This window comes from Panthera uncia, chromosome D4 (genome assembly GCF_023721935.1).
Source record: "Panthera uncia isolate 11264 chromosome D4, Puncia_PCG_1.0, whole genome shotgun sequence".
NCBI classification, from domain to species: Eukaryota; Metazoa; Chordata; class Mammalia; order Carnivora; family Felidae; genus Panthera; species Panthera uncia.
Genome location: NC_064807.1, coordinates 12372429 through 12396993, shown reverse-complemented (window position 1 = coordinate 12396993; position 24565 = coordinate 12372429). Strand labels below are relative to the sequence as shown.

Below are 24565 nucleotides of genomic sequence, written 5' to 3'. Positions count from 1 at the left end.
GAGGGGGATATAGGACCCAAAGTAGGCTCTGTGTTGACGGCAGACAGCCTGATGCGGGGTTCGAACTCACAAACTGTGAGATCATGACCTGAGTCAAAGTCAGATGCTTAATGGACTAAACCACGCAGGTGCCCCAAATCTTAATAAATATTTTAACAAAGTTCCACATATTCAAATTTCTGGGATTCAGTATCAGTCCAGTTGGTGAGGCAAAGGATCAGCATCACATATCACATATGTGATGCTTACATCTACATGCCTAGAAATTTAACAAAAACAATAATTTTTTTTTTACTGTTTCTAATCATTCTTCAGCTGCCATGTGCAATCGTTACAAATACTACAGTAATTTCTGTCTATCTCTGGTACAACACAAAGAAAATAAACATTTCACACTACCAGCAAATGATCAATAAGAATTTATTGTGTTCAGGCTGTCTGAGAGGAAGAATTTGACGAGTTAACTTTTCTTTTCTTTCACTAAGTGCTTCTGCATTCACATTCTCTCAGCACCCTAAATACAGCAGTGTGTGCCTCCAAAATCCTCAGGGGCACATGTTACAAATCTACACGGCACTCGCCACACTCAAATGTAATAGCATTTTGCAACGTTTGATTCAAGAACACAGTGTGAGTCACAGAGTATGTTTTGGCTATAGATCTGGTTGCATCAGTGCCGAACATGAGATCTCAACTGACAGAGGCGCGGCTGCCCACGTGCTCCTGAATAAATTCATTTGCGTGTTTGTGTGAGTGTTCCTTTCAAGTGTGGAGCCCAGATCAGAGACCCCTTTGGCCCCGGTCTCCTACCAGTTACCAAAGGGGTTGAGCTAGAAGCAGCTCTCAACCAGAACTGGAGAAAGACTGCATAATTTTTAAATATTTGATATTGGAAATCTGCTTCCAACCATGATGAACTAATTGAACGAGGCTTATACTCCCACCATAACTTGTAAACTTAACAAAATATACCAAATGACTGGTTTTTTTAGAGATATTGGACAACAGGCAGAACAGGCCTGTGATTTATGAGGAAAAGGAAACAAATGAGGTGAGTCTTATGATTGCCCTGGCTTTCTGTATAGAGTCACCTTCTGGAAAGCAGTGTAGGGAGGGGGCTGCCAAGCAAGTACAATAGAATCACTGAGTTGCAGAAACAGACACTGAAGTTCAGGGAAGCAAAGGCAGCTGGAATCTGTGTAGCAGAGAAAGAGCTCCAAATATTTGCACAGGGTTCCTCCTGGGTCTATTGCTAAACCATGAGTGCATGGGGTGAAATTTCTCTAAGACAGGCAAAGAACTATTGGGAACTGTAAACTAAACAATTCTCAGAGCTCACAGGACTGGGAGATGTTGAAGTTCTGATCAGCCAAAGTGAAGCATACTCAGGGCACTGAGTAGACAGGTCATGCCTTGACAGTAAGGTAAACCAGCCCTAGATTAAAGTTATTCCCAACCAGCCCTAACAGAGCTTTTAAGTAAGCCTTCAAAAGATAAAGCTGATAAACAAGTATTAGTACCTACCCAAACAAAGTCTAGTACCCTTTAGAGAGGAAAAAAAGAAAAAACCACAATTCAGCATTCAAAATACCCAGCACTCAATAAAAACCTGCTAGGCATGAAAAGCAGCAGCAAAACATGACCCATAGCTTATGGGAAAATCAGTCAATAGAAATGGACCCCCGAATGACAGAAATAATGGAATTAACAGACAAGGACATTAAAATAGCCATTGCAAATATGTTCAAGCATATAAAGGGAAACCTAAAGAGAAGAGAAATTGAAAATACAAAAAAAGTCAACAGAAATTCTTTAGGTGAAAATATTCAATGTGTGGGAAGAAAAACTAATTGGTTGGGATTAATAGCACATTGAACACTGCAGAAGGAAAGATCAGTGAACTTGAAGATAAAGCAATCGAAACTATCTAAACTGAAGTATAAAGACAAAAATGATTGAAACAATAAATAAAGTCTCAGTAATTTGTGGAAAACGTCAACAACTCTAACAGGCTTGTAATTGTATTCCCAGAAGGATGGGGGGACATAACAATATTTGAAGACTACAAGATTGAAAAGATCAGCCACAGACTGGGAGAAACTATATACAAAACATACATCTGATAAAGGACTGTTATCCAAAATATACAAAGAACTCTTAAAATACAACAATAAGAAAACAAACAATCTGATTCAAAATTTGGGCCAAAGAAAGCATTACCCTGATACCAAAACCAGATAAAGACACTGTAAAAAAGAGAAATACAGACCAATATCTCTGATGAACATACACACAAAAACCCTCACCAAAATACTAACAAATTGAACCCAATAATATATTTAAAAAAAATCATTCACCACAACTAAGTGGGATTTATTCCTGGGATGCGAGTGTGGTTCACTTTCACAAATCAGTCAATGTGATACATCATATCAACAAGAGAAAGGATAAAAACCATACAATCATTTCCATAGATGCAGACAAAGCATTTGACAAAGTACAACATCCATTCATGATTAAACACTCTTAACAAAGTTGGTTTAAAGGAAACATACCTCAACACAATAAAGACCATATATGAAACACCCACAGCTAATATCACACACAGTGGTGAAAAACTGAGAGTTTTTCCCCCTGAGATCAGGAACAAGACAAGGATGTCCACTCTCACCACTTTAATTCAACACAGTGGCGGAAGTCCTAGCCACAGCATTCAGACAAGAAAAATACATAAAAGGCACCCAAATTGGTAAGGAAGAAGTAAAACTTCCACTATTTGCATATGACATGATACTATATATGGAAAGCCCTAAAGGCTTCGCTAAAAAACTGCTAGAACTTATAAATGAATTCAGTAAGGTCATCGGATACAAAATCAACCCACATAAATCAATTTCCTCTCTATACACTAATAATGAAGTACCAGAAAGAGAAATTAAGGAAAAGAATCCCATCTACAATTGTACTCCAAAATAATAAAATACCTAGGAATAAACTTAACTAAGAAGGTTAAAGAAATTGTTGAAAGAAATTGAAGACGACATAAACAAATGGAAGATTTTCCATGCTTGTGGATTGAGAGAAAAAATATCGTTAAAAAGTCTGTACTACTCAAAGCACTCTATAGAATTAATGCAATCCCTATTAAAATACCAACAGTATTTTTCACAGAACTAGGACAAATAATCCTAAAGTTTGTACAGACCCACCAAAACCCCAAATAGCTAAAACAATTTTGAAAAAGAAAAACAAAACTGGAGGCATAACAATCCCAGATTTCAAGATCTAGTACAAAGCTGTAGTAATCAAAACAGTATGGTACTGACAGAAAAATAGACACATAGCTCAATGGAACAGAATAAACAGCCCAGAAATAAAACCACAACTATATATAATAATCTTTGACAAACTAGGCAAGAATAAACTATTAGGGTTATATCAAAATAAAAAGCTTCTGCACAGCAAAGGAAACAATCAACAAAACTAAAAGACAACCTACTGAATGGGAGAAGATATTTGCTGATGACATACCTGAAAAGGGGTTAATATCTAGAGAACTTATACTACTCAACATCCCCCCCAAAAAAACAAATTATCCGATTAAAAAATGAGAAGACATGAACAGACCTTGCTCCAAAAAAGACATCCAGATGGCCACAGTCATATGAAAATATCCTCAAGATCATTAATCATCAGGGAAATGCAAATCAAAACCACAATGTGATATCATCTCACACCTGTCAGAATGACTAAAGGAAAAAACTCAAGAAATACCAAGTGGTAGTAAGGATGTGGAGAAAAAGGAAACCTCATGCACTGTTGGTGGGAATGCCAACTGGTGCAGCCACTGTGGAAAACAGTAAAATTAACTCAAAAAAAATTAAAAAGAGCAATAGCATATGATCCAGTAATTCCATTACTGGGTACTTACCCACAAAAAAAAAATACAAAAACACTAATTCAAAAAACTAGATTCACTCCCATGTTTACTGCAGCATTTATGGAAGCAGCCCAAGTGTCCATCACGAGATGAATAGATAAAGAAGATGTGTGTGTGTGTGTGTGTGTGTGTGTGTAGATGTATATACATACATGCACACACACTTACACAATGGAATATTACTCAGCCATAAAAAGAATGAAATATTATCATTTGCAACAACGTGGGTGGACCTAGAGGGCATAATGTTGAGTGAAGTAAGTCAGTCAGAGAAAGATAAACACCATATGACTTCACTCACATGTGGAATTTAAGAAACAAAGAAAAAAATGACAAACAAAAACAGACTTTTGTTTTTTAGTATTCATTTATTCTTGAGAGAGAGAGACAGAGCACAAGTGGGGGAAGGAGCAGAGAGTGGGAGACACAGAATCCAAAGCAGGTTCCAGGCTCTGAGCTGTCAGCACAGAGCCCTACGCGGGGCTCGAACTCACAAACCCTGAGATCATGACCTGAGCTGAAGTCAGATGCTCAACTGACTGAGCCACCCAGGCTCCCTGAAAAACAGACTCTTAAATATTGAGAACGAACTTATGGATCCCAGAGGGGAGGAGGGGATGGGTGAAATAGGTAAAGGGGATTAAGAGTACACTTACTGCGACGAGCACTGAGTAATGTATAGAATTGTTAAATCACTGGGGCTCCTGAGTGGCTCAGTCAGTGAAGGTGTCCAACTCTTGGTTTCGGCTCAGGTCATGATCTCACAGTTCATGAGTTTGAGCCCCATGTCAGGCTCTGCACTGACAGTGTGGAGCCCAGCCCGCTTGGGATTCTCTCTCTCCCTCTCTTTCTGTCCCTCCCCTGCTTGTGCTCTCTCTCTCTCTCTGTATGTCTCTCTCTCCCTCTCAAAATAAATAAATAGACATTTTTAAAAAAAGGAATTGTTGAACCATTATATTGTACACCTGAAACTAATATAATACTGTATGTTAATTATACTGGAATTTTTAAAAAATGGGCCAAAACCTTAACAGACACCTCACCAAAAAAAAGATATACAGATGGCAAAGCATAAGAAAAGATGCTTTACATTGTATGTCATTAGGAAACTGCAAACTAAAACAACACTGTGTTACCACTATACAGCTATTAGAATGATTAAAATCCAGAAAAGTTATAAAACCAAATGCTGGTGAGGATGTGAGGCAATAGGAACCGTCATTCATTCCTGGTGGGAATGCAGAATGGGACTGTCACTCCGAAAGACAGTTTGGCAGTCTATTCCAAAACAAATCATAGACTTTTCATATGATCCGGCAATCATGCTCCTATGATAGGAAAACTTAAGTCCACACAAAAACTTATCACAGATGTTTATGGCAGCTGTAGTCATAACTTCCAATAACTGGAAACAAACATGTTTTTCTCCAAAAGGCAAATGGACAAACTGTGATACATCTGTACATCAAATATTATTCAGCAATAAAAAAATGAGCTATCAAGTTACTAAAAGACATGGGAAACTTTAAATGTGTATTTCACTGTGAAAGAAACCAGGCGATACAATGTATGATTTCAAGTATATGACATTCTGGGAGTAGCAAAATTATAGTGATAGTAAAAAGATCAGTAGTTGCTGAGGTTTTGGGGGGAAGGGGGAGGTGGGTGAACAGGTGGAGCACGGGGGAGTTTTAGGGGAGTGAAACTATTCTGCATGCTTCTGTAATGGAAAATACAGAACATTATATATTTGTCAAAACATATAGCATTGTACAACTCAGAGTGAACCCTAAGTTACATTATAGGCTTTGGTTAATTATAATGTATCAATATTGATAATTAATTATAATAAATGCACCACCCTAATGCAAAATGTTAATGAACTGTGAGTTAAGGGAGAGAGGGGATAGATGGGAACTCTGCATTGTCTGCTCAGTTTTCTTTTCTTTTCTTTTCTTTTTTATATTTATTTATTTTTGAGAGAGAGGGAGAGACAGAGCATGAGCAGGGGAGGGGCAGAGAGAGAGGGAGACACGGAATCCGAAGTAGGCTCCAGGCTCTGAGCTGTCAGCACAGAGCTCGACACGGGACTCGAACTCATGAACCGCGAGATCATGACCTGAGCTGAAGTTGGACACTCAGCCGACTGAGCCACCCAGGCGCCCCTGTCTGCTCAGTTTTCTGTAAACATAAAACTTCTCTAAAAAAACAGTCTATTAATTAAAATTTTAAAAAATAACATTGGCTTGGGTCAGCAAGGGTTGTTTAGGGCTGCATAGCTGTTTGGCGTCATGGTCTAGGCTACAATTCTGATGCCTTCAGTCCAATTTCAGGTCAAATCCACTCATTTCTCAGGATACAGGCGAGGTAGAGTGGGGAGGGGAGAGGAATCTTCCTTTACACCAAAGCTGTCTCCCAGGTTACAAATGGAGGCTATACCAAGCTGGTATAGGGTGACCATACATGCCATTTTGTCTGGAATGGACTTGGCTTGTATTTGTGGTCCATGTAAGTATTAATGGTGCTATCTTTCAATCTTGAGCTTGATCATTTTTCTACTATTCATTATAAGCTACCCTATTTAAGGCAGACATTCATGAGGAGCATCTCTTAAATATTAAATACTGTGCTAAGACAATTACAGGCATTGTCTTTAATAGTAACCTTATAAAATAGATGCTATCATTATTCCCATCTCACAGATGGAAAACTGAGGCCCTGAAAAATGTGAAAGATGTGATGGCCAAAAAATGTTGAAATTTGATGCAAACCATAAGCCTCTAAGCCCACGGATCCAAGAAGCTCAATGAACCCCAATAGCGTCAATACACACACATACACACACCACCACTAAGGCATGTAATAGTCAAATTGCTGAAAATAAACAAGAGAAAATCTTTTATGCAGTTAGAGAGAAAGATAAAGTTCATAAAGAGAAACAAAGAGTTACAGAAATTATCAGAAGCTACACACATGAAATAATGGAACACCTTTTTTAAAGGGCTGGACAACAAAGGAACCTTATAACCTACACTTTATGTTTAGTGGAGATATCCTAGTGTTCTGCATGTTTCCATCTACCTGAAATTCTAGAAAAGGCCATGCTAATCTTTTGTGACAGGAAGTATATCAATGGTTGCCTCATATTAGGAATGGTGGATGGAAACTGCAACTGAGGCAGGAGGGAATTTGGGAGATGATGGAAATGTTCTTTATCTTGATCATGATAATGGTTGGATAGCTGTGTATTTGTCAAAAAATTACTGAACTATACACTAAAAAGAGATATATTTAATTAAATTTAATTAATTTATACCTCAATTAAGTTGACTTTAAAAACAAAGTATGCGGTACTATCTACATTTCAGTGTCCCTTGGCAAACCCTTGGTTGTTCTACCCGGATTCAAGCTCATCTGTAAATCCTGCGGCTGAATGAAAACTTGTGAATGACTGGAGCTTAGTCTGTGAAAACTGCATGGCAGTCATCCACTTGTCTACCAACAAGCTGCTAAGTTCTCTGATAAATGGCCCTTCAACACTCCACCCTAGATCCACACAGCATCCAGAACTATCCCAGATGAGGTCAGAGTTGTCTGATTTCCGAAGCCTGGTTAGATTTCAACAGCCTCTGTCCCACCCACTGACAGTAAGCTGGAATCCCAACAAGAGTAAATGCAGTGTCTACACTGTCTTTTCATCACAAATTGTAAAGCTGTCTAAATTACATATAACAATTCATTCCACAGGCAATTCAGAAACACCATTTTTTTTCTCTTTAACACATTCCCCAGATTCTGAGGAAGAGATTCTCAGACTTGAGGGGGCATAAGAATCTCCACCAGTAGAGTGGAGCTGAAGTAGAGCCTGTTACCTGTATTTTAAACAAGCACCCGGTTCAGGCAGGCTGAGGACCATATTTTGAGAAATTTGGTCAGAACATTCTATGTAGAGAGGAGGAAATATGTAGAGGACTCCCAAAATAGAACTGGGTTAAAGGCTCACAGAAGAGTCATTTGGAAGCAGAAGCCCAGGAAACTTTTCAAAGCCCCTGAAGGTAGGAATGGGGGAAAGGGTTTGGAGGCTTATCAGAAAGAGGACTGAAAACACTAGAAGGAAAGGTTCACACGTGCGTACCCTAAGTTGGTGACCGATCCTGCCTTCCAACCTGGCGAGTATAAGACTAGTGGGTTCTTACTGGTTGTAATGTGATATCCTACATCCTTATTGATCTTGTAATATTTAGTTAGCCCCCTGACCCTAGAAGCAGACTCTGAGATGGAGATTAGCGTGTAGGAAATTTTATTAGAGTACTCTTGGGATCAACAGTCCCGGAAAGAAGAAGACAGAAGCAGGGGAAGACGGGAGAGCTGAGCTGTGATGCAACGAACTTGCCAGTCCCTCAGGGAGCTCTGAATAGGAATAAGCACTCCAGCACTGACTCAAACTGGGGCACCTCGCCCTCGGCCAGTTCACTGCAGGTGTCCCCACAAAAAGTATGAGACCTTAGACGGGGGCACTCTTTTCAGATGCGTCTTCTGGAGAAGCCAACTCACTGAGGACCATGTCAGCATCACTGTCAGCAGCTGGAAGAATAAGTCTATGAGGCACAAGGGAGATCTGGAAGGCGCACCGTTAACACCACCACACCTCCCCACTTGTTTTGCCGATGCCTTTAAAGAAGAATATTAATGTTTTCGATGAACATTTTCACCAGAATAAGTTTCCCAATCTTCTTAGCTAACATTGCACATGCTGATATCCCCCCTTCCTTCCCCCGTTCCACTTGGCGAACTCTGACTCGTCCTTCAGGTAGCGGTTCATATAGGCCTCCTCTGTGGTGCCGCTCAGGCTTTCCATCTTCCAGGTTCTCGGGGTCCTCTAGCTATCCCAGCAAAGAGCCAGTCTGCGATATTGTTCATGTCTGTCTCGTGATCATAACGTAAGATCCCGAGGGGGGACTGGGTCAATGGCATTTGTGTAGCTCCCAGCATCTGGCACAGCACGACATCGATGTGGGTTGAATTCCATCCATTGGCATGAACATAGCAATGGGTCCATGATCTTGGTATTGACCACCTCTCCTAAGAGTTCTGGGTGTGTGACCGAAAGTAACGATCTGGCACTCTGTCAATGATCGTTTTTTCACTTGTGCTATTTTGCAGGAATAGAGAGAATTTGAATTGTAAAGTGTTTGCTCTCAGAAACAGATTTCACTACCAATATATTTTCCATTGGCTGAAACAGGATCAGTGAGTGTCTCTAAAGACTCGAAGAAACTAGCCTCCATCCTTCTATATTTCTCACCCTCTTTTCTTTTGTGGATTTAAAATTTAGTGTGCTTGGGGGCACATTAAAGAAACTTAAATTTGGAGAAGCAAATGAGTCGCTTACTCTTGGCTAACCCACGGTGCCATGCATTTAGTTCCAGGTATTTACGCAGGCTGTCAAGTTCCAGCTAACAGCTAACTATGCACAAATAAGGAGCTGTGTATGAAACCTGGATTATCTGGCTCTGATGTCTCATTTGTCCTAGTGACGTGCGAGTGCTTTTTAGAGGTTGGCAGCCGAGGCAATACCTGGCTGGCTCTCCTCCTAACTAGCTGTGTTGGGCTTCAGTTTCCTCATCCATAAAATGAGGAAAGTTGTCCAGAAACCCTAGCATCTCTTTGAGCTTTAGCCTTCTTTAACGTTATGGTTCTGTCTGTATTAAAAGCACAGAGTGGCTATTTATATAAAATGTTTTATTTGATATTTCACATGCAATTTAAAATTTAGACAATGTTGCCATCATAGAATGTGATTTTTATTTTTATTTTTTTTTATTTTAGAGAGAGGGAGAATGCATGCTTGTGTGCGTGCACGAGTTGGGGAGGGCAGAGAGAGAGAGAGGGAGAGAGAGAATCTTAAGCAAGTTCCATGGTCAGGATGGAGCCCCACTGGGGCGGGGGGGGGGGGGTCGATCTTGCAATGCTGAGATCACAACCTGAGCTGAAATCAAGAGTCAGACACTCAACCGACGGAGCCATCCAAGTGCCCCGACATGATTTCTGTTTAAAGCCAGGTTGGATTAGAATCTCTCAGAATGGTCATTCCTATTTTGTGTATGTGCACCCCAACTCAACATGCTGCTACATTAAAGACTCCATACGAATACATAATGATCTAAAGCATTTTTAGCAAGAAATGTGTGTGCCGGCTAAAGGGACAAGAGATTAAAATGGAAAGAGGTGATGTAAGGCTGCTCCTTAGACAGAAGATAACTTTCCAATCCCAAGATTAAAATGGGAGCCCTTATGACCCTCTGTGGATCATCTCCATGGTGCTTTACAGAGACTACAAACGTGGGTGCTTGAAAATAGCATGAATCACATTCTCGCTCTCCCTGAATTCTCACATCACGCATTTTCCGCAGTTACCGATAAAGGGCTTGTTTCTGGGGAACCAGAGATACGTGCAGAATCTCTGAGAAGAAATGACAAGAAGTGAAGTTAAATGGCGCGCACGGAAGAGAAAGCTGGAACGAAATGACGTGTTTTTGGAGATGTACAGCCTCTTCAAAACACATCACACTTGTGGTTTCCTGATATCTGTGAAGCTTGGACCAATTTAAGGTGCCATATTTGATATATTCTGGCAGAACTAAAGGGAAACCGGCTTGGTGCTTTTTAAAGCTTTATTGCTTTCTGGAAGATAAATTTCTTCTTTTAACATTATCCATCTCCTTCTATAAGATGTATTACTACACTCCCTGGCCATTTGGGAGCCAATAACAGTTATTTCTTTTTTTGGCTGCCTCCTCATCTTACAATGAATCCTTTGAGGTAACAGTCTTAAAAAATAAGAGAGGCAGGGATGATAGAGAATCAGAGAATTTTGAAGCTGGAAAGGGCCCCAGAGGACAAAAGTAGGCAGCTGCACTCTGGCTTTGTTCATTCTCTGCGTGCAGTAAACCATCGGTCTGAGTGAGATGCAGGGAATGAGATGGGAGTGAGAAGCCGGAGTCCTGGGTTCTAGTTCTCAGTCTCTCAGCCAGCCCGCTAAGGACCATGAATGAATCACTGAACATTTGGTTAACTCTCTGCAAACCCCTGGTGAGCCTCGAGTGAAGCACCACCTTCAGTTTTCTCGTCTGGAGAGTGGAGTTGAATTTGAAAATTGCAAGAGCCTTCTTCGTTTGGGAACATTCCCTCCTTTCTTGCTGCCAGACCCATAGCTAAAATAATGTGTATTTCTCTCTCAACTTGCCGTACTCAGCTGCCCTTTGCTCTAAGAAAACTCAATACACATAAAGCCTTAATTTTCAAAGAAGGAAGTTAGGGAGTGGGTATTCGTATTACAAAAGTATCCTTTCCTTTACAGACATAAATTTCCTTTAATGAGTTACCTATTAAATATGTGTTTACTTCATGACAATTAGGTTTCGACACAACTTTCCAGGAATGTGCGTCTGACGGAAAGTCAGACGTACCCCCTCAACTTGCTGTGTCTCTCCCACGCTGACCTCGTGTTTATGGCCCAGCAACCTCTTGCCGTATCCTTCCTGTCCATAATTCCTTCTGCGTGGCCCAGCTCAGCACCATTCGCTCTGCCCTGATTAAATCCTTTGCTTACCCTCATCGTCTTTTCCTCCCCCTTCTCCTATGTCAGCTGACCCTTGTAGCTCATCCTGTATTTCTACAGAGTTCACTCCTGAACACATGGTTCCAGCTCAACGTCAAACACGCGCCTGGCTCCTTATATCTGCATTGCAGTGGTGGTGGTGGTTTTGAAATCCAAGTGGAATTTCCCTCCATGATTTACAGCTGAAGCTCACCCCATTCCCTGCTTCTCTGGGAGCTTCGACAAGTGAAATAAACCCTACGGCCCGTAGGTTACACATATTTTTACATTATCACTGAGACAAGTACAGTAGGAATTTTTTGAATGAAAAATAGGTTTTTCTTACTTGAATACAGTCAGCTCTTTGGAGGAAGGTGCCGTAAGCCTCTAGGTAGTTAACAGGGAAGCAATACTGTTCTTAATGAACTCAAAAACTGTGTGGCATTCCTGAAAGAAAAAAGAGATCCATTTTCCATAAGATGTCTTAATACTTCAAAAACTCCACTAGAAATATATGTCTTGATTCTAAATCTGTCTTTTAGTGGAGTATAATCTATGTTTTGCCACTCAGGTTCCCATCTTCAGGAATTTTCACATCTGTGATCTGTAGAGTTTGGGATTTACATGTCTACACCACAGTGTCAAACAATGATCAGGCCATTTTCCTGACAGAAATCCACCTTAAGACGGGAAGTTGACCCACTGTGGAAACAAAATGCATCATTTTCCCCCTGAAGAGTGAACATCTACTCTCAGAATTCAACTTGACTTAAATCTTTAGTGTCATTCCTGGTAGGACATTTGGTATTTTTTTTTTAAACGTTTATTTATTTTTGAGGAGGGGGGAGGGGCAGAGAGAGAGGCAGACACAGAATCTGAAGCAGGCTCCAGGCTCTGAGCTGTTAGCACAGAGCCCTAAGTGGGGCTTGAAATCATGAGTGGGGAGATCGTGACCTGAGCTGAAGTCAGATGCTTAACTGACTGAGCCACCCAGGTGCCCCCATTTTCTATTTTCTTAAAGTTACTAAGACTTAACAATTTTAATAAAATATAATTTCACACACAGCAAAGTTTCTCCTTAGAGAGTTCAAGTGATTTGTCTAAATAAACACAGTTAGCTGATGACAGAGAAAATGGACTTTCTGATTTTTTTACTTTAAAGCTACAAAGTCATACAAACAGAGAAAACAGGAAAAATACATATTCTCATTTTCTATTTACTTTCGATCATTTTGGCCATGGCTACAGTTTTAGCCCAAACTAATCCTTAAGTTGAAATCTGTTGTTAGTTTTAATTTCTTTTCTCTTCCTTTTGTCAACTTCAATTTTTAAAGGGAGTTTTAAGGTCCTCACTGATGTACCTTCTATGAGAACTTCAAGGTTTTTAAGTTACATCTACTTTTAATTTACTCTGCTATTTTCAGTTACATTGAAGCCAAAATTGGCTGTCTTTTAAAATTCAGAATGACAATTTTCCTGTGCTTTTACTAAGGTCACACGTGGGTAATATAGTTATTCTATTTAGTTTAGCACCTCTAAAAATCATCACAAAAATGGTAAGTTTTGATTGTTCATGGAAATCAATTTATAGGCAAACAACTTAAAATCTATTTTCGTTCCCTACAATTTGCATTTTTATATTTCAGATTTGCTTGTGCAGCAATAAGGTGTGAGGTCCGATTGCCGATTGCTTAAACACATAAGGTAGTTTCAAGAGGCGCAGAGCTGAAGACAATTTGCATAGAGCAAGCCTGGATCACCAGGAGCCTGTTCTGTGAACACAGGAAGACGTTCGGAAGACGGCCAGTCTTTACTGCGGCTCATTCAAAGGCCAGAGATGACGGCTTATTGCCATGATTCATTCCTTTTCATTCAATTCCCCCAGTGACTCATGGCTATCCTTTTGTTAGCAGTGTGTGTACACAAAGTGAATAAGAGGATTATAGGAAATGGTGTCTATTCTCTTTGCTTGAGATGCAATTTCAGAACAGCCGCTGGAGGCGGGCTCTTTCAGGTAGACTTGATGATACCCTGAGTAGTGATCGCTGTTTACTTCTGATGCTTTGTACAGGCTTTCAAGCTCAGGATCATAGAATACAAGGCTGGGGGCCCCTAAAAACTTATCCAATCACTCCCACTCCTTGCAAAGATGAGAAAGCTAAGGCCCAGAGAGACCAATGATGTGTCCAGTGTCACACAGTTAGTAACAAAGGTAGGAAGAACACCCGGGTGTCTGGATTCCTAGACCAGCACTTCCTCTCCAGGAGTTCATTTTGTCTCAGTTGTACCTTTTATGTAGGTAATTCAAGGCTGCCCGTATTCTAATATAGCAGACAGTCATAGCAAGACAGCATGATAAAGGTCAAAAATTTAAAGGGGTAATACCCTAATACAGGGCCAAGAGCGATGGGTTAAATCTTTGAAGTTCAAGATTCTTTCTCTTCATCTGTCACCATTATGAAGGACTTCAGCCTCACTGAGCCCGAGCATTCTCAGCTATAAAGTAGAAAGGTAAGGCAAAGGTCAATGAGATAGCGTAGGTGGAAGCAGCTGACAGCCATATACAGAAGGGTGTTCAATAATAACTGTCCAAACTGAATTGATTGGAAAACTCAGGCACCCAAGTAAATGGCAACATGGGACTCGTAAAATCACTTTAAACCTGATTCTTTGGATAAATTATTCCAATGTACCCATTCAGTCAGGAAATATTTATGGAGCACCTACTGTGTGCCAGCCAGGTGTTGTGCTAGGTACAAGGCATGAAATAGAAACATAAAGACACGGTATCTACTCTCAGCGACTTTGCAGACCAACGGAGGAGACAGAGGAGTGGGCAGGCAATGACCCTCCATGATGACACAGTGCCAGGGGAGGGAGCCTTCACGTAGACCAAGGAGACTGGAGAAGCCCCTCCAGAGGAAGCAGCTTGTGAGCTGAGACCTGACAAATAAGTAGGAGTTACCCAGACAGAGAAGAGCCGCTGGAGAAAGGAAAGACTCAATGTGAAGATGTGCAGACAAAAGAGCTTGGGTGCCTAGGTGGCTCAGTCTGTAGAGCGTCTGATTTTTTATTTCGGCTCAGGTCATGGTCTCACGGTTCATGAGTTTGAGCCCCCCATCAGGCTCTGCAAAGCACAGAGCCTGCTTTGAATTCTCTCTCTCCCTCTCTCTCTGTCCCTCCCTTGCTCGGCTCTCTCTCTCTCTCTCTCAAGATAAATACACTTACAAATAAATTAAAAAAAAAAAAAAAAAGCTGAGTGACCCAGAGGAAGTAGAAGAAATGGATTCTGCTCTGGTTACAGTATGAGGTTTGAGGCCTCAGAAGAGTCAGGGGCCAGGTGGGCCAGATGCAGAGGTCAGTTTCATGTGTTTATCATAAGAATGATAGAAAACATTTTAATCAACCAAGTGAAACAACCACATAAATGGATTTCTCGAGGAAATCAGATTTTTTTTTTTTTTACCTTTGAAGTTTTTCAGGGGTATGAACCTATATATGTGTGCTTGTTCTGATATTTAAATAACATTCTTTTTACCCACAATCCATAGATACCATTATTCAAAATTTAATCACCCCCATTAGACCCTAGTTTAAAAAAAAGTTCCTCAGACAAACTGATTAATTTTACTCAAATGATGGCAGGGCCCATAATCACAAGTAACCAATTGGGATGAAAAAAATATTCATGGAATAAATATATGCACAGCAAAATTGCAGTTAAAATTTCCAGCATTTGAATTAAGGAGAGATGATGGGAACAGCTGGAATAAGAAATCAGAATAAATATGGGGCATCTGGGTGGCTCAGTCAGTTGAGCGTCCGACTTCGGCTCAGGTCATGATCTCAGTCATGGGTTCAAGCCCGAGTCGGGCTCTGTGCTGACAGCTCAGAGCCTGGAGCCTGCTTCGGATTCTGTGCCTCCCTCTCTCTCTGCCCCTCTCCCGCTCACACTCTGTCTCTCTCTCCCTCAAGAATAAACATTAAAAATAATTTTTTAATAATAAAAATTAAAAAATAAAGAAACCAGAATAAATAAGTGAAAGGAAATTTGAAAACATTATACTTTCAACTGTGAGCCTATTTTAAAATCACCACACCCAACCTAGTTGTAAGATGCGGGCAGCTCTGGAAAACTGGAGCACCATAAACTAGCTTTGCCAGATAATCCAGGTCATGCTAAGCAAACTGGTGCCTCGGTGGAAAAAAAAGATATACCGTGTTTTCTAGAAGTGGTGCCATGACCAAGAAAGTTTTCCTGAATCTCAGCCTAGAATTTGGCTCTGACAATGCACCCAATGGCAGAGGTTCTTGGGTCAGGGCTGGTGAGGCAAAACCCCATCTCCTGTGCCTTTGGGAGCCAGGAAGAGTGCCATGGTTTTATCAGAAACCCTCTTATGAATGGAAGAGCCTTGCTGTTAAGAGAACCCTGAATTCTCTGGGTTTTGTTTGCCCTTATAAAATCCATGAGCTACTTTCTAGCCCACTTTATCTGAACATCTTCTGTGCACTTAAGAACTATAAAGCAAGTAGAGACAGCAACCGTCTGCATTTATAGAATATTTTTTTCCTTCTAAATACGTAAAGCTTCAGAATTTGAGCACAATGTTCTTTGAGAAAAGCACTTCCCTCAAGCTGAAGATTTTATTTTACCAAATAAAGGGATTTATGGGCCACAAACAAGGGGGACGTAGGGGAAGGAGTTGAAACATCAAGAGATCTTCAGGTGGAATGGTGAAAAATAACAGCAACTACGAAAAGGGGCCTTCGGGGTTAGAAATGCGGCATCTGTCTAGGAGATGGGAATCAGGAAAGCAGGCTCTTTGCAATTCCTGTTAAGTTCTAACTTTAGCACTTGGTTGTTTAATTGCATACAAAATCCACAACTTTTTAAACATGATGTATAAAGTTTATTCCTCCCAAATTTGGAAAATATAGATAAATAAAAATGGGCAGAGAATTCCAGTGCTGAAATATAATCACTGTAACACTTATGTATCTCTCTTTCCAAATTTCTGTTGCTCTAGCTCGCTCCCTTTCTCTTCATATAGAAGTATAAACACATGATGTCATTTTTATAATATATAGATATATATTCACATGTATATTAAAATAGAATCATACTGCCTATACTATTTCAGAATCTTTTTATTCTTCACAATTATGAATATCACCCCCTGGTATACCAACTCCATGGAGCTAGAGACCTGTTCATTGTTGTTTCCTTAGCATCTAGAACAGTACCTTCATGTGGGCATTCAATAAATATCTATTGAATGAATAAATAATGAGTGAGTACAGTTCCAAGTCAATCAAGTTCATGCAGCATATTAATATGCAATATATATAATTAAACATACATATACAACTAACATTCTACATGCCATCAGCATGCACTATCTCCTTTCCACCCCAGATCAAATGCTACCCCTCTATCAAACCCAATTTAGCCTCCCCCTGCTCCCTCCTCCTCAGACTACTGTGGAATATTCTTTACCCTTTTTGGCACTTAGCATCTTCCATCTTGTTTTATAGATATTTCAACATGTTATAGAAACATACATGATGGAAATGCCATCATGTGTTTCAACACAGTACAGCTTTCCTATGACATCTGTGTTTAGTTGATCTTTGTAATAACAATAGCAAAAATAACTCTATTGTATTAATCATTTTACGTGTACCAGGGACTATACTGTTATATGTGCATTACATGAGTTAATATTCTTTTTTTAAACGCTTATTTATTTTTGAGAGACAGAGTGTGCACACACACTGTGGGGAGGTGCTGAGGGAGAGGGAGACAGAGGATCCAAGCAGGCTCCATGCTGACAGCAGAGAGCCTGGTGCAGGGCTCAAACTCATGAACCACGAGATCATGAGCTGAGTCAAAGTTGGACGCTTAAACAACAAAGCCATCCAGGCGCCCTGAGTTAGTAACCTTAATAACACTACGAAGTAGGTGTATCTGTTTGCTAGGGCTGCCATGACAAAATGGCTCTGGGATCATTCTCCTTGGCCACTCTCCTGCTGACTCTTCACATGGTGGTTTCTCTGTGCATATGCATTCCTGCTGTTTCTATGACACCAATTATATAGGATTAAGCCCCCACTCCAGTGGCTTAATTTTACCTTAATTACTTATTACTTTTTAGACCTGATCTTTAAATATGATGTACTGGTGGTTGGAATTTCAACATATGAATTTGGGGGGGGGGAGGATATAGTTCTGTCCACAACAGACATATTATGATTCTTCTCATTTTATTTTTATTTTTTATATGTATTTTATTTATTTATTTTTGAGAGAGACAGAGAGTAAGCTGGGAAGAGGCAGAGAGAGAGGGAGACAGAGGATTTGAAGCGGGCTCCTGGCTGACAGCAGAGAGCCCAATGCAAGGCTCGAACTCACAAACCGCAAGATCATGACCTGAGCCGAAGTCAGACACTTAACCGACTGGGCCACCCAAGTGCCCCCCGATTATTCTCCTTTTCTAGATGAGTTATCTGAGCTTCAAAAAGGCAAGAAAAAAGGCATTAAAAAAGCCTTTCACTCACACCCATCTGATTCCAGAATCTGTTCTCTGTCCTCCTGCGTCCTTACCTCTCACCTCCTATTCCCAGATCATTTGCAGGGGTACCTCATGGACATGTTAGATGTTCAGTGGATTCTTGTTGAATGAATAAAGTAAACACACACACCCATGAAGCATGAGTCGGTTAATAAAGAAAAGCTAAGTCCTGAGACTGGGATGTCCAGGTGGCTGGCTCTGCGGGCTGAGAAGACAACGAAATGGAAGATTTAGGAACATGGTCCAACATGGCCCATCTAATCTTCTATTCAATAGCCACAAGATGTGAGCATAATGAACCTTTCTCCAGACAAAATTAAAGGCAAAATTAAAAGGGATACAGTGGGACACCTCTCAGGTTATTTGTCCATTAGCCTCTTGACAGGCTAGCGGGTCCATGTGACTCATAGAAGCACTACCTGCCTCCCGAACAGTGCATGGGCAGCCCCGGTCCAATCTTGGTCTCCCTATTCAGCCCCATCTCCTACCATTCTTTTCTGTTATCTGCCCCCACTTGCTGCCCAGGCTTCAACACAAAAGTGCTTCTCAAAGTTTTCCAAACACATCGGGCCCATTCATGCCCCTGGGACTTGATGCTTGCTGCTTCTCTGCCTGGAATGCCATCCCTCACTTTCTCACCTGACCAGTTCCTCTTGGTTGATCTTTCCAGACACACCCAGAGATGACTTTCTATGGATGAGCTTCTCCAGAAACACACATCTTGTGATAAAATACACATAGCGTACAATTTACCTTCTCAACCATTTTTAAATGTATAGTTCGGTTGGGTTAAGTCCATTCACAATATTGGGCAACCAATCTCTAGAACTTCTTTCACCTTTCACACATCGAACTCTGTACCCATTAAACAGTAACTTCCCGTTCCTTCCTCCCCTTAGCCCCTGGTAACCACCATTCTACTTTCTGTCTCTGAATTTGACTACTCTAGGTACTTTGTGTAAGTGGAATTATACAGTATTTGTCTTTTTGTGTCTGACTTATTTCAGTTAGCATATTGTCTTCTAAGTTTCATCCATATTGTAGCATGTGATGGAATTTATTTTCTTTTTAAGGCTGAATAATATTCCATTTTATGTACATACATACCACATTCTGTTTATCTATTCATTTGTCAATGGACACTTGAGTTGTTTCCACCTTTTTGGCTGCTGTGAATAATGCAGCTATGAACATGGGTGCACAAATAGCTTTTCAAGACCTGGCTTTTAATTCTTTTGGGTATATTGGATGATTCTACTTTGAATGTACTAAAGGGTTTTTTTTTGGTTTTTTTTTTTTTTTGGAAGTTTTCTTTTTTTTTTCTTTTTAAAAAAAAATTTTTTAACGTTTATTTATTTTTGAGACAGAGAGAGACAAAGCATGAACAGGGGAGGGTCAGAGAGAGAGGGAGACACAGAATCTGAAACAGGCTCCAGGCTCTGAGCAGTCAGCACAGAGCCCGACGCGGGGCTCGAACTCACGGACAGTGTGATCGTGACCTGAGCCGAAGTTGGACGCTTAACCGACTGAGCCACCCAGGCGCCCCTGAATGTACTGAAGTTTTAACATCTTCCTTTATGATCAGAAAGGTACTAAGTAATAATCTAACCTTTCTCCTGGTAGCTATCACCAGAAACATAAAACCAGCAGTTTGCTAGAGAAAAACATTGTGCCCGTTAAGATTATTTTATTGCCTGTGACAGAAACCAACTCTTGCCAGTCTGTGGCACTGAAGAGACTACGGGAAAGGTTTGAGGGCATCCGTGGTACTCAATGAAGAGTTGATCTCAAATGAGGATGGGCACAACTGGGCTGTAAAAACAAGTGGGACCAGAGCTCTAAGTGGCCCCGACGACCCATCTCTGTGCCTTCGTGCTCTCCTTTCTGCATGTTCCATTTTTTACTCATCGGGTGTTTGCTCCACCTGCAATAAAAATGGCACCCAATTCCCCTCACCTCTACATCTGTGGTTCGAGACCCTGTAAAGAGACTAGCCTAAATAGTTCTTAGTCCCAAATCCACAATGCCAGGGAAGAATGTTTCTGTTAAGTTCCCATCTCATTGATGAAGTATGGCTAGGAAGACATAGTAAAATTGTATAAAATGGCTGCTCCCAGTGCAGTATAATGTACATATATGTGTTGAAGGGCAGGCAGTTACCAAAATGTCAAAGGTCCAGAATGACCATAAGTCTAACACCTTAGCAGATAGGCTGCAGAGTGAAAGGCAGTGGGATGAGAAAGTCTTCAACCATCCTCATCTTTGCTGAATGCTCTTATGGGTTCAAGGAAAAGGGGTTGTGTAGCGAGCAGTGGAGTGGAAGAACTTTAATCCAAAGCCTGTCTCACCAACCAATGAAGCACAGATAACGAGGCAGGAAAAGGGTCTACTAGCCTTGAGATCTCTTCAGACAAGTTTGTGACATAGGGCAATTCTAGCAAGAGGCTTGTGAGAGCTAAGAGAAAAATAGGGTTCCTACAACATCAAGCAGACCCGGAGGCCAAGATTAAAAGGAAATAACATTAACCCAAGGAAATCCTGGACCATAACATTTCCAGGAGAGAACGCTGAGGTTCAGGTACCTCCAAGGCATCTTATTTGATAATTAGGTGGAGAAATGCAGTTGACCACAGGAAGAGGAAAGAAGAGTTTAAAACTATTGCTAAGAATCAAAGCTAAACCCCACACCACTTGTGGCCTGTTTCTGGTAGAATGTTTCTCGCGTTTGTTCATCGATTCTGAATGTTAAATAAGTCTTTCCAGCAGTGGTTCCAGGGTGCTGGAGCAATGAATCTCAGACGGGAGCTGAAAAATGAGGGCTGCAAAGTTCAGGGAATAATAGAAAATTAAATCTGAACTGAGCTGCTGTAAATATCACAGCCAGAAAATAGAGCACATCAGCAAACCGTGCTGGCAGTGAAGGCAGTGAATTCCTCCTCTCCATACAAAGTTATCAGGGGTGCATAATAGGGTATTCTGAGGTTTAGGTGTGAAGAGGTGTTGATGAGAAGAGACAGAGAAAGGAAAACAAGTGGTGTTTTTAAATTAAAATACCTCTTTAGTAGAAAGCAGGTTCTCTCAGCCAAAGCCAACAATCCAGCTCAAAGGACCCTTTTGCAGTAATTCACCTAATGTAAACTTCTACACCCCATTAGCTGCAGCTCTTTTGTGGTGCTCATCATTTTAGGGTATCTATAGTTATTTGTGGGCATGTTGTATCTCCGCAATGAGATCATAAACCCCTGGAGGGCAAGAGAGGACTTGTTTTCTTCGTTCATCTTTGTACTCCACACAACATCCAGAGGAACTAATATTTATTCACTGCCTCCACTGTGCAGTGCAGTATTGCAATGTTGTAGCCTTTGGGGTGCTCCCAAACATCCTGCAGGGGGAGTAAGACCAGGACAAATCACCAAAGCTTTGGTGATTTGAAGCAGTAACTGAAGCAGTAATGAAGCTTTGAGCAGTAACTTGCCTAAACTCACATCACCACAGAGCTGAGATTGGAACCCACGTCTACCTAATTCCAAAGCCTGTTCTCTTCCCTCCTTGCTGCACTGCCCTCTTGGCAAGTAGCAATTATATTACCCAATAATCATGTTGATAACACTAATAATAGCTAATTTCATCAAGAACTTTCTCCACGCCAGGTCTCGGTTAGAGGCTTTATAGGTATTATTATAATTAATCCTTATCGGAACCTAAGAGTTTGGTGATATTCTTATCCCAGTTTAATAGATAAGAAAACTGAGACACAGAGAGGTTAATAAAATTGCCTAAATCTTATACTAAATGTGTGCTATCATTACCCTATATTGATTTCAAAATATAAAAATAAACACACACACACAACCAGCCAACGTGTTTCAAGTAACTACTTTGCACGAGGCTCTGTGAATTTTCTAATTTCATCCTCATTATAACTCTCAAGGCAAAGCACGTATTCAGCAAATTGTGGGATAAATGAACAATTGAAGTTAAAAATAGAGCCACAACTATTTCTAATTGTTAATGTAAGAAAAATCCAGAAACTCTTCTTTATTTGCATGGGCAATACCATAGCTCCCAAGCTGTGGAAGACCAGCAAAAATAAATGAATATTAGAAATATAAGAGCAATTTAGACAGTAGAAACAAAGATTTTAGTTTGGAAATGAGTGTTGTAAAAAAATCCAGTATAATACAGGCCTCCTTTGTTGTGATAGCATCTTAAATGAACTACGCCAGAAAATCAGCATTTATAAATAAGACAAACAGAAGCCTCCAACTTAGTTTTGATTCTGTATCAGAAATACAGCCCTCCTAAGCTGATGACAAATCTCTGGGATACATCCAGATGAATTAGACTATGATATAGTAGCCTTGGAAGAGTAGAGAGTTCTAGATAAAAATTAAAATACCTTGGTTCTACTTCTGGATTTTCCAGTTTACCTGGTTATTGGTGCTGTCCACCAAATGTTTCTCTGCCACCCTTAAGGTTAGGCATGATCATATGACTTGCTTTGGCCAATGAAATATGGCTAGCAGTTATGACAAATTAAATCTTAACGGCAAACTAAATTTAATTTAATGGTAAATTAAATCTTTTCAGGCAGAAACATTAGAATCGTGCATGGTTTGCAATGCCCTCTCTTCTTCAAGGATGACAGATGATACTATGGAAGGCATTTTCTATCACCCTGCATCCCTAAGTAAAATGACAGGGAATAGAGTACATAGCTAACCCATAGTGGAAACATAGCATAAATGAGAAATAAATATGTTGTTTTAAGCCATGAAATTTTATTGTTTGTTACTGTAGCATAGCTTAGCACAACCTGATTGACAGACCAACTAATAAGTTGTGTTACCTTGGGATAGCCCCTTTACCTGCCTGGTATCAGCTTCCTTATCTGTAAACCTAAGGGATTAGCCTAGGACAGAAAGATTTAATCTGGGGGCCCATGAATGGGCTTTAAGATGACAATGAACCCCCAAAATTATAGGTAATATTGTGTTTGTGTGTGTGTGTGTGTGTGTGTGTATGAGAGATGGAATTCACATTTTTCTGGAGAGAGAGTTCATAACTTTTCCAAATTTTAAGAGGGTCTATGTTACTCAAAATGAGATTAAGAACCTGAAATATCTCTAAAGCCATTTCCAGCTCTAGTGTGCTTTTTAGAATCTAGAGTAGGAAAAAATAGCTAATTAGGTTCCTCTCTGATCTGGTATTTCAGGACTTGCCTTGAGTCAGATTTTATGAAGGTTGTTTTCAAATAATTAAGTTTAAGAGTTTGGCTTAATAGGATTGCAAATATCAAAATCTCAGGAGGTATTCCTGGGTGGAAAGAGAGGATTCAGAGCAATTCTTTTTAACCCAAAGAAGGAAAGTTTCTTCACAAGTTGAAAACGGGGTCCCAGATCACTTTCAGTGGATGGGACAGAATGGGACCTATAGGAAGATATGAAGGAAAAAAGGTCACATTTCTAAAAATACATCACCACAAAAAAGATGATGCCTGAAAGGCCAGAGTATGATACTTTAGCAGAAGGCAAAGAGCTGTCTAAATATGAAGCTGTCTGAGTAGACTACGTTAATAGAGAGATCCTGAGTTTTATTGATGGACAACCTGGATTCAACATGCTGTTTGTTGGGCCACAGTTTTCTCATCTACAAAATAAGGACAATAATACTCAGCTGTAACAGAGAGAGTCCCAGCAGCAAATAGGTAATGTATTTAAACAGGGTAATTGAGGGGAGTTTAATGAGGACTATTTATGATGATCAGTTCTGGGTTCAGAGAAACCAGCAAGGCCTGTAGAAGCACCAGGGGAAGGGTTAAAGCAGGGAGACCTTTGTCACTCCTAAATCTGAAGGGATTAGGACAGAACAGTTACCATAAAAGGGAGAGTTTAGCTGTAGCTGCTGTAGGAATGGTCTACACAGCAGGAGTTGCGGCCTTCCCAGGGAAACACAGACATGCTAATCCCTGGCCCAGCAGGGAGGGAGCCAGCTCACAGGCCTGAGTTCTTTAGGAGCCTCCCATTGGCCAAGAAGAAACCAATGGGCAAGGAAGCCCATTGATACGGTCCAGAGAAAGTCTCCTGGGGACAGAGAAAGGTAGAGAGAGAATATGGAAGGGAAATGAGCCTTCCAGCTCTTGGATCATTGTAAAGATTCAAAGAGATAACATTTAGAAGCATGTGAAGTGTTATATTAGCTATTATCGTCTGATTTAGTGAATAAATACCTCACATCCTTTGCTAAAAAAAAAAAAAGATTCTGATAGGGTTATAGGGTTCTATAGGGAGTGAGTCCATAGCCCCTGAGAGAGTGGGGAGAGGACACACGGACAGAGATCCAGGCCTCAGAATGAAGCCACTGTGCTTAGAGAGGTGGGCTGGGGGGTGGAGAGCTGTTTCTGAATGCTTTGAGTCAGGATTAACTGGTATGTTGCAAGGACAGAGTATCTGA

At 40.5% G+C, this 24565-nt stretch overlaps 1 protein-coding gene across 3 annotated transcripts in view; it reads right to left on the bottom strand.

Annotated features, from left to right (window-relative positions):
- CFAP95 (cilia and flagella associated protein 95) overlaps nt 1–24565 on the bottom strand; it is a 233073-nt gene that overhangs the window by 13360 nt on the left and 195148 nt on the right. The window contains exons 6-7 of one of the 3 annotated variants that reach the window (XM_049633759.1): nt 11887–11987; nt 6923–8524 (exon numbers count right to left, since the gene is read on the bottom strand). In XM_049633759.1, coding sequence (XP_049489716.1) covers nt 11928–11987 — 60 coding nt within the window. In that variant the 3' untranslated portion in view covers nt 6923–8524; nt 11887–11927. Of the gene's footprint in view, nt 1–6922; nt 11988–24565 lie in introns of those variants that run through there. The other 2 variants (XM_049633757.1, XM_049633755.1) reach the window with 2 other exon arrangements.